The 11,223-nt window shown below is 42.4% G+C and overlaps 1 protein-coding gene across 1 annotated transcript; it reads right to left on the reverse strand.

Moving 5' to 3' along the window:
• Positions 1 to 8,330: 8,330 nt before the first annotated feature.
• LOC309552995 (olfactory receptor 1J4-like) lies at positions 8,331 to 9,218 on the reverse strand (the record flags this gene model as incomplete). Its single annotated transcript, XM_082253899.1, has 1 exon — positions 8,331 to 9,218. The coding sequence occupies one exon, from the start codon at positions 9,216 to 9,218 to the stop codon at positions 8,331 to 8,333; it is 888 nt and encodes a 295-aa protein (XP_082110025.1).
• Positions 9,219 to 11,223: the final 2,005 nt, after the last annotated feature.

The raw sequence follows: 11,223 nt of genomic DNA on the forward strand, positions 1-11,223 counted from the left end.
CTGAAGCGCCCTGCAATCCTCGGTGGTGGAAGGACATGCGCCAAATTGCTATCCGCCTCAGGCCCATCCGCCACTGCATTTACCCAGTGTGCCGTTAGGGAGATATAACGCCCCTGACCGTGCTTACTGGTCCACATAACGGTAGTTAGGTGGACCTTGGCACAGATGGCGTTGCGCAGTGCACACCTGATTTTTTCCCCCACTTGGTTGTGCAGGGAAGGGATGGCTTGCCTGGAAAAGTAGTGGCGGCTAGGCACGACGTACTGTGGGACAGCCACCGACATAAGGATTTTAAAACTGTGCATCTCCACCAGACGTAATGACAGCATTTCAAAGGCCAAGAATTTTGAAATGCTGGCATTCAGGGCCAGTGATCGTGGGTGGGTAGGGGGGTACTTCCTCTTCCTCTGAAGTGTTTGGGAGATGGAAAGCTGAACGCTTCCACGGGACATTGTGGAGATGGTTGGTGACCCAGGTGGTGGTGTTGCTGACAGATCGTCTGTTTGCGGGGTGGCAGGTGCCGGTATCACTACAGAGGTGGATGAAGAGGCCGAGACTGCAGCAGAAGAGGCAGCAGGAGGAGCCAGAGACCTTTCTTGGTTTTGAAGGTGTCTACTCCACTGCAGCTCATGCTTTGCACTTAGATGCCTGATCATGCAGTTTGTGCTCAGGTTGAGAAGGTTTATGCCTTGCTTCAGGCTCTGATTGCACAGGGTGCAAACCACTCGTGTCCTGTCATCAGCACATTTTCTGAAGAACTTCCACGCTAGAGAACTCCTTTGAGCTGGCTTTGGTGCGCTCGGTCCCTTGCTGCGTTGGGCAGTAGCAGGCGTAGTGTCTAGGGCACGGCCGCTCCGCTTCTGCACCCTGCTCCCTCTTCTGCTGTGCTGGTGGCTCTGTGCGACCACCGCCTCTTCTTCCAAACTACTCAGGTCACCTGCATGACCTTCATTCCATGTGGGGTCGAGGACCTCATCGTCCTCCACATCATCTTCCACCCAGTCTTCACCCCTGCCCTCCTTGTCAGTCTCCACAATTCTGAGTGCCGTAGAAGTTGGCACCTGCGTTTCGTCATCCTCGGAGACGTCCTGATGCTTGTGCGATTGTCCTTCCATGTACTCATCTTGAGAAATAAGTGGTTGGGCATCGCTGCACTCAATATTTTTCACTTCTGGCGCAGGGCTAGGTGGATGGCCCTGGGAAACCCTGCTGACAGAGTCATCAAAAAGAAGAAGAGACTGCTGCATGACTTGGGGCTCCGACTGCTTGCCTGATTTGCAAGGGGGTGAGGTGAAAGACGGTTGGACATCGGCTGCAGGTGCCAACTCTGACCTTTCTGCAGTAGACTGGGTGGGAGACAATGTGAAGGAACTGGAGGCACTGTCAGCAACCCAATCTACTATCGCCTCTACTTATTCTGGTTTCAACACTTATAGAGGCGCATGATGCCCTACCAAATACTGCTGCAGGTTCTGTCGCCTACTCACACTTGAGGAAGGTGTTTCACTTGTGCGTGTAGCTGGCACAGATCGACCACATCCTCTCCTTGCAACAGGAGCTCTACCAGCAGCACCACGACCCAGGCCACGGCCCCTATTTGACGGTCTCCTCATATTTCTCTAATTTATGATCTTGCCCTAGAAAGGTGTTTATTGAATAGCGGAACAAAACAACAACAGTATCGCACGGGTGTATCTCATAGTCAAATATGCAAACTATGCCGCAAAAATTGGAAATGTGTATCTCACACGTACTAATACAGACTATGCCGCAATTTAATTATTTTTACCCCAAGGGTGTAGATTGAATAGCGGAATAGAAAAAATGATATCAAAAGGTGTATCTATCTCACACGTACAGACACAGACTAGGCCCTGATTACTATTTTTTTGTACCCTAAAGGCAGGATGAGGAGTAGGAGGAGTTCGGAACAGGCAGGAGGCAAACTGAAGCACCCTGCAATCCTCTGCGGTGTAAGATGCGCCCCAAAAATTGGAAAGGTGTATCTCACATGTACCGATACAGACTATGCCGCAATTTCATTATTTTTACCCCAAGGGTGTAGATTGAATAGTGGAATAGAAAATATGATATCATAAGGTGTATCTATCTCACACGTACAGACCCAGACTAGGCCCTGATTACTATTTTTTGTACCCCAAAGGCAGGATGAGGAGTAGGAGGAGTTCGGAACAGGCAGGAGGCAAACTGAAACACCCTGCAATCCTCGGCGGTGCAAGATGCGCCCCAAAAATTGGAAAATTGTATCTCACACGTACCGATACAGACTATGCCACAATTTAATTCTTTTTACCCCAAGGGTGTAGATTGAATAGTGGAATAGAAAATATGATATCAAAAGGTGTATCTATCTCACACATACAGACCCAGACTAGGCCCTGATTACTATTTTTTGTACCCCAAAGGCAGGATGAGGAGTAGGAGGAGTTCGGAACAGGCAGGAGGCAAACTGAAACACCCTGCAATCCTCGGCGGTGTAAGATGCACCCCAAAAATTGGAAAGGTGTATCTCACACGTACCGATACTGACTATGCCGCAATTTAATTCTTTTTACCCCAAGGGTGTAGATTGAATAGTGGAATAGAAAATATGATATCATAAGGTGTATCTATCTCACATGTACAGACCCAGACTAGGCCCTGATTACTATTTTTTGTACCCCAAAGGCAGGATGAGGAGTAGGAGGAGTTCGGAACAGGCAGGAGGCAAACTGAAGCACCCTGCAATCCTCGGCGGTGTAAGATGCGCCCCAAAAATTGGAAAGGTGAATCTCACACGTACCGATACAGACTAAGCCGCAATTTCATTATTTTTACCCCAAGGGTGTAGATTGAATAGCGGAATAGAAAATATGATATCAAAAGGTGTATCTATCTCACACGTACAGACCCAGACCAGGCCCTGAATACTATTTTTTGTACCCTAAAGGCAGGAGGAGGAGCAGGAGGAGTTCGGAACAGGCAGGAGGCAAACTGAAGCACCCTGCAATCCTCGGCGGTGTAAGATGCGCCCCAAAAATTGGAAAGGTGTATCTCACACATACCGATACTGACTATGCCGCAATTTAATTATTTTTACCCCAAAGGGTTTAGAATAGATTGAATAGCAGAATAGAAAATATGATATAAAATTGGTGATTTTTCAATAGCACATGTGAACACAGCAGTGTCTTATGTCAGTCAGCTCTGCTGCAGGCTATGAAGGAAAAAAAAAAGAAAATTCCCCTTTAATTTTGTAATTTTTAAATAGATTAGTACAGACTATGCCACAATTTAATTTTTTTTAACCCAAAAGGGTGTATATTGAATAGTGGAATAGAAAAAAGTGTATAAAATTGAAAATCACTCAATAGCACATGTGAACACAGCAGTGTCTTATCACAGTCAGCACTGCTGCAAAAAGGAAGGGGGAAAAAAACCCTTTTAACTTGTAGTAAAATAGATCTAAGATGAACGCTGCACACAACTGACTGATAAAAATAGATTTTTTTTTCTCCCTCCTCCTCCTCCTCCTCAGTGGGCTCAAGTGAGGGCAAAAAGATTGTGTTCACTGCACCACCCCCCACACAGCAAAATGGATGTAGAACACTGACCCTGCCTAATCTCCAGCCTCGCCCTAATATACTCGATAAGATCATTCACTGCACAACCCCCCACACACCAAAATCGATGTAGAACACTGACCCTGCCTAATCTCCAGCCTCGCCCTAAAATGCTCTAATAACTCTCCCTGCCTGCACTCCAACCTGTCCCTGCATTCTTTTCGGACACAATTTTTCACAGAATCACTGTCTGTCCCTAATCAGCAGCCAGCACGTATGATGTGTGCTCTGTCCCTAAACTACAGCAGAATGACGCAGCACGCTGGGGCTCTTGAACTTATAAAATCATGGTCACATGCTTCAGATGGCCAATCACAACTACTAATACATTAGTAGGCATGGCTGGGATTACTTAAAGCACAACAGTTAAACGCTTGTTGATTGGCTGTTGAAAGCCCGCCATTAAAAGCGTGCCATAACATACAAAACAGGAAATAAAATGACCGAACATGGATTTTAAACCCGAACATACAGTAAAGTTTTCGGGTCCGTGTTCGGGTAACAAAAATCCAATTATTCGGTACGAACACGAATAATACAGTCCGTGTTCGCTCAACACTAGTCACTGGTCACTGGTCACCTCTCTGAAATGATATTTTCCATACAAGACATATAAAGAAATAAACTTAAGCTGCAATATACATTCAGCTAGAGCTATTCCACACAGGAATTCTTTTTTGTCTCACTCTTCTGGATAGAAAGACACCCAATGTCATTCAATCCAGAAGACTAAGGACAGATTTTGAATGAATAGGGGTCATGGCTCTACCTCCTAAGTGGGCATCACCCCATTGTCCTTCATTTATTGTAGATAAGACCCAGATTCTATTTGAGTTATTAGGTTGTAACAAGAAGATCTACTCGGATTAGGGATTGAACAGGATCTGTCCAGTTTTTCACTCCCCACCCTGCAACTTTTTGGATTTGGGCTGCTAAAAAATATAATTTGGCATTGGGCACTTCCAATCCCCCCACATTTTTAGAAAGTTGTAAAGCCTAATTCTAGAATTCGGCCCTTTCCATAAAAAAGTACAAAGCAACTAATCTATTTTTTTAAACCGCTTACGGGGTATCCAAGTATGCAAAGTATGCATACTGCAAAGTATGAAGTAAGCAAAGCATAGAGTGACTGAGGGGCCCAAAACATTTTTATTTAAATTTGCTCATCCTACCACAGATAGAGGTAGTTAGGTCCTTACCCTGCACTTTAATCATTAACTTATTTAATATAGGAGTTAGATTATAATGCAAATAAATAATAACTAGTAAACTAATAATAATACATTTAAAAAAATGATAACACAAAAACAAAAAACTTCTAAAGTGTCTTTGTGCATTGATGTGTGCTCCTCCTCGATGCTCCATTGCTGCCTCTGCTATCCTATTCCAATTATCATGAGTCCAGAGTAGTGATCGAGAAATATCGTTTTTTCGTTGCCGATACCTATATTTTGGCCATCGCATATCGGTATCGGCCAATATTGGCCGATATTTTTGCACATTTTAAATTTTGAAAAATAAACACAAATTTCAACACAAATCTGTTACTGAACATGTAAAACTTTATTTATTAACATTTTTAACATTAAGGGCTTGTTCTTCACACCTTAACTGAATGAAAACTGATAGAAAAACTTCAATTGCAGAGACATTTCACATCATCTGATTGTGCATTAATGCATAATAATTTGCTGCAGTAGTGCACTCACTCACTGCAATCATTTTAATTCACTACCGCAGTGCAAAACTGCTAGAAAAAAAGCTAGGTAACAGCGAGACAGTGAATTGGATTGGACTCAGTGGACTACCTCTGCAGTAGGGCACTCACTGCAACTACTGCAGTCAGTGCAAAACTGCTAGAAAAAAAGCTAGGCAAAAGCTACACAGTGGATTGGACTGGAGTCAGTGGACTACCGCTGCACTAAGGCACTCACTCACTGCAATCATTTTAAATCACTACTGCACTACTGCAGTAGTGATTAAAATTATTGCAGCAGTGAGTGGCGCACTACTGCAGCAGTAGTCCACTGACTCCAATCCACTGTCTAGCTTTTTTTCTAGCAGTTTTGCACTGACTGCAGCACAGCGCAGTCAATGCAAAACTGCTAGAAAAAATAGCTAGAAAAAAGCTAGACAGTGAATTAGAGTGGACTCAGTGGACTGGTGGACAGACACTACTACTACACTTTTAAATGAATACTCCCAGTTAAGTAGAAAAATATTATATTGCAGAAAGCATAACATTTCAGCATGTTCACCAGTTAAATGGCTTCTTTTCTTTTCATAATTTGCTGCCACTTCACTAAAAACACGCTCACTTGGTACTGAGGAAGGAGGAGCAGAAATGTATCTTCTAGCATGAGAAGCAAGTCTTTTGTAGCGTGCCTCATTTTCTTTCCACCACTGAAGAGGATCACTTCTTCTGTCAATTACTGGTTCCTTCAAATAGAGATGAAGTTCATACTCCAGGCTCATTATTGCCAATTCTGATGAATCCTCCACATGAGGCCCCAATAAACAATGAATTTTCTCTTCTGTCCGTTGTCTTTTTGGACATATTTCTCCTGCATCCTGCTCTTCGGCGAGCAGTGCTTCTGATCGGAGTACCAACTGTGAGCTACTGTGGTGAGATCGGCACACGCATTCTTATGTAAAGTGTACATGCTTGTTACAAATACTTTGATGTAAGCATATATATTGAAGGGCTATGGAATGTATTTTTTAATGGTTTAAATAAACAATATTATGCAATGAGCTCTGTATCCTTTCTATGACACAATGCATATGCCATCTGTTGGGAGAGGAGATGATTGCTTGGTGAAAATCAGTGTGATTGAAGGAAGAATTCAATGAAGATCTGAAATTCACACAGGGCTGGTAGTGGAGGAGGAGTAGCAGATTAAGTCCTCTTTCACACATGTCCGATCCTGTCCGTTCCGTTTTCTGCTCAGCAGGGGATCGATCCGCCAATCCCCCGCTGAGCAGGCGGATGACAGCTCCGTCTCCGCTCTGTGTGCGGAAACCGAGGTGTCAGATCCCCGCTCTCCTCTATGGGGGAATCGGATGAGAACGGACTGCCACATTTGACGGACCAGATCGGATGTCAGTGGACATGTCTCCGCTGACATCCGCTGCCCCATAGGGATGCATGGGGCATCCGTTCAGATCCGCCTGAAAAACTGACAGGCGGATCTGAACCGCTTACGTTATATTTACTGCGGCAGGCTGGCTCGTACAGGCAAAGCAACGTAGATCTATGTCTCTCACCTTGAGGCAGCTAGGGGGCGAGCAGGCCCCGCCGGCGGCATGCTCCCGCCCCCGAGCATCAGCGGGAAAGCCGATGCGGGTGTCAGGTGGCTCCGATTGCCGCCTGACACCCGCGATCATTCCCCGCTGAGAGAGAAGGACGGACAGATGTGGAAAACACTGCTGACCGTTCTTCTCCCTGGAATAATCACAGAGCTCATTTGATCCTGCTATATAGGATCACATGTCTCTGTGATCATTTCACGAGCCACGCCCCCCCCCCCCCACAGTTAGAATCACTCCCCTAGGCTCACACTTAACCCCTTGATCACCCACAGGTTTAACCTCTTCCCTGCCAATGGCATTATTACAGTAACAACTCATATTTGTAGCACTGATTACTGTAGTAATGTCACTGGTACCCCCAAAAGTGTCAAAAATGTCAATTAGGGGTCGGATCTGTCCGACGCAATGTTGCAGTCCCGCTAAAAAATTGCAGATCGCCGCCATTACTAGTAAAAAAAAAACAATAAAAATGACATAAATCTTTCCCGTAGTTAGTAAACGCGATAATTTTTGTGCAAACCAATCAAAATACGCTTATTGCTATTTTTTTTTACCAAAAATATGTAGCAGAAAACAATTGGCCTAAAATGTTAAAAAATTTAGATTTTTTTCTTTTTTTTCTTTGAGAACGTTATATAGCAGAATGTAAAAAAAATATTGTTTTTTTCTTTTTTAAATTGTCGCTTTTTTTTTTTTGTTTATAGCGCAAAAAATAAAATTTGCACAGGTGATCAACTGGAAAAAAAGAACATAAATTTTGTTTGGGTACAGCGTCGCACGACCGCGCAATTGTCCTTTAAAGTAACGCAGTGCCGAATCGCAAAATAGGGCCTGGCCATTAAGGGGGCAACTCCTTCCGGTCTTCAAGTGGTTAATACCTAGGAGGAGAGGTCGCACGAGGTGTGGTGACGGGAAGATCTTTCTGAATCGTTTGAGCATACCTTGTTTCACCATTCACACTCCCTGGCTAAAGTTTTTTTTAACATTTAAGCATGTGGCTGAATGGATAAAGGACTTTAATTATTTAAATAAGAGGAAAACTATCGCTCTCTTAAACGCTGCTAATGTGAACATTGTTTTTAATTTTATTCAATATTTGATTTTATGTGGACAATAGAAGCATGAGTATATGATGATTAAATACCACCAAAAGAAAGCTCTATTTGTGTGAAAAAAAAAATGATAAAAATGTCATATGGGTACAGTGTAGCATGACTGTGCAATTGTCATTCAAAGTGTGACAGCGCTGAAATCTGAAAATTGGCCTGGGCAGGAAGGGGGGTGAAAGTGCCCGGTATTGAATTGGCTAAGTACGGTAGTAGTATGGTAGATATCTAATTTTTAGAGACAAGCACCTCAAGTTCCATATAAGTTTAAAAAGATAAATATTATTTATTAATTTTTTTTTCCAAAGGCTTTGTTTTTATACACATTTTTCAAAATGTCCTTGATGTCTTTATTCCTCAAGCTATATATGAAAGGATTGACAAAGGGAGTAAAAACAGTGTACAACAATGACATTATCTTACTGGTGGTTCCTGATTGTCCTTCTTTTGGAATCACATATGCAATAATTAGAGTTCCATAAAATATAGACACAACAGTGAGATGGGAACTACAAGTAGAAAAGGATTTCAGTCTTCCAGAAAATGAAGGTATCTTTAACAGAGTTAAAACAATATAAATATATGAAACCACTATCACAATGAAGGGTAATACTAACACAGGGAAGCCGATAAACATTACTTCCATTTGAATTCTGGATGTATTAGAGCAGGAAAGTTCTACAAGAGGATTGAAATCACAATAGAAATAGTCAATAGCATTTGGTCCACGGAATTCTAGTTGACTTATGCTAAGTGTTACTGTTGATGTCAAAGAACAACTCAACAGCCAAGATACAAGAACTAATTGAATGCAAAATGTTTGTTTCATAATGGAGGAATAATGCAGAGGAGAGCAGATGGCTAGATAGCGGTCATAGGACATCGCTGTCAGAAGGTAACATTCAAATCCTTCTATGAGACTATAAACATAATACTGAGTAATGCAAGCAGAAAAGGATATGGAGGTCCGCTCATGTAGAACAATATTTAACATGTTAGGAGCAATATCTGTGGTCAGCATGATGTCAGATATAGAGAGTTGGGAGAGGAAGAAGTACATGGGAGAATGAAGGGTCTTGCTGTAATATACCAGCATGATGATCAAAAAGTTTCCACATATTGTTAAAATGTATATGATAAGGATCAAGGTGAAGAGAAGCAGATTATATAGGTTCATGTCGTTGAATCCCAAAAAAAAGAATGTGGTGACATTTCCTTTAGGTGTGATCTGTGTGACATGGGAGACAAAATTAATAATATAATGTTTAATTAAGTTTAATACATTTATTAACTGAAGTATGTTGTATTGCATGTTATATTTGTATTATGCTGCCGCGCTGCCACCTCCTGTTCCTAATCTCTTTAGCAGCTAGCTCGCAATTTCATGTGTTCCCACACCACTAAAAATAATGAAATGTAATTACATGTGACGTCAACCACCTCCACTTAAGGAAGTAAGGTGAATAGTGACGAAATGCGTAGGGTGGAGCCAGGTGACATCATCACGCAACCAGGAAGTAATCAGGCACAGGAGACTGAACAGTGGTAATCTTGATTACAACATGGGGAAAATTTAAAGCAGCTGCATTTGTGTTGTGCCTCAGATTAGTGCACTTGAGGATGTGACTGTAATTTTAATGTATGTTTTAAAAAAATGTTACATATTTATGGAAAGCGCTATGAAAATAATGTGTGCCTTATTTTGAGCTGACTCCCCTACCTGGATTAAGGAAGAAGCTGTGGTGGAATTGCTACTATTACCCCCTAAAAGGGAAAAATGTTGACCTTTTTATTGGAGGTCATAAACCAGAGTTGAGGACACAGTTATAATCTAATGTGATCAAGTGGTTTAGTACAGAATTTGTTTTGCTGTGAAGACTGAGCACAACTGGAGAAGTTTAATGAACTTTTGTTGCCAAGATGACTTTGTGATGACGTGATGGACAATATTTCAGTGCCAAAGTATTATTGGTGGTGGCAATTTAACTATTTGGAGATTGCTTATCAAATAGCAGGGTCATAATGGAATGTTAGGCCCCTTTAACACCAGCAATTCAATCAGGTCCACCCATCGGATTCTTTTTAGGAGGACCTGATTGGATGGTCCATGTATCTTTATGGATCGGCTGGGGTAAAAGGACCTGTGCCTGTTTACACCTGCCTACCTCCAATCCAATCTGATTTTCTAAACAATAATGTAACAGGACCTCTCCCCCTCCATCTTGGTGGATCACATCGGAGGGAAGTCAGGTGTAAACGGACAGCTAGACAGTTTACACTCGGCCACCCAAAGAGAAGAGTGGGCTCTGTCCATGTCCACATAAATGGATTTGACATGGACCTGTCATCTGCCCTCTCTGCTCTGCTCAGTGGGGGGGTCAGCGGACAGATCTGGCGCTGAGCAAAATGGATTCTGCCCTGTGTCACCATTACTGCAAAGACATGCAGTAACATTCAGCTTTCTGGCTTTCTGCTAGCACCTTTACTGCTCCAAGTACCTCTTCAGGGTCCCTGAATCTTAGTACCTTTTGTTTGGTCCACTTGATCACAAAACACATCCCAGTTTTTATGGGAATGTTGCACCTAAGCTCTGTGTCTTCCTTACAGCTTCCTAACTGCTTGTGTTCCTCTTGGACTATCTCTGTAGAGCTAGCTGCTTCTCTGTTCCATATGGACTCTCTCTTGTCCCCCATGGACTTTTTCTAAGGTTCGGGCCTTCTTTTGTCCCGACCTGGACACCTTTGTACATGGCAGCATCTCACGCGGCTCCCTTCACACACTCTGTCCTTCCTCAGGAGGGTGGGGCCCTGAGCTCTATCGCTGGCTCTAATATAAATGCAGCACACATCGGCATCATTATTGTGCATGTTTACCGCCTAAACCACCATTTTACGGAGTAGCATAGAGTCACCCTGCTAAAAAATATATATAAATATATATATATATATACAGTATAAATATATATACAAACACGATTCCAAAAAAGTTGCAACACTGTACAAATTGTGAATAAAAACCGAATGCAATGATGTGGAAGTTTCAAATGTCAATATTTTATTCAGAATACAACATAGATGACATATCAAATGTTTAAACTGAGAAAATGTATCATTTTATAGGAAAAATAAGTTGATTTTAAATTTCATGGCATCAACACATCTAAATAAAGTTGGGACAAGGCC

This window comes from Pelophylax lessonae (genome assembly GCF_965119305.1).
Source record: "Pelophylax lessonae genome assembly, chromosome: 4".
In the NCBI taxonomy this organism is placed as follows: Eukaryota; Metazoa; Chordata; class Amphibia; order Anura; family Ranidae; genus Pelophylax; species Pelophylax lessonae.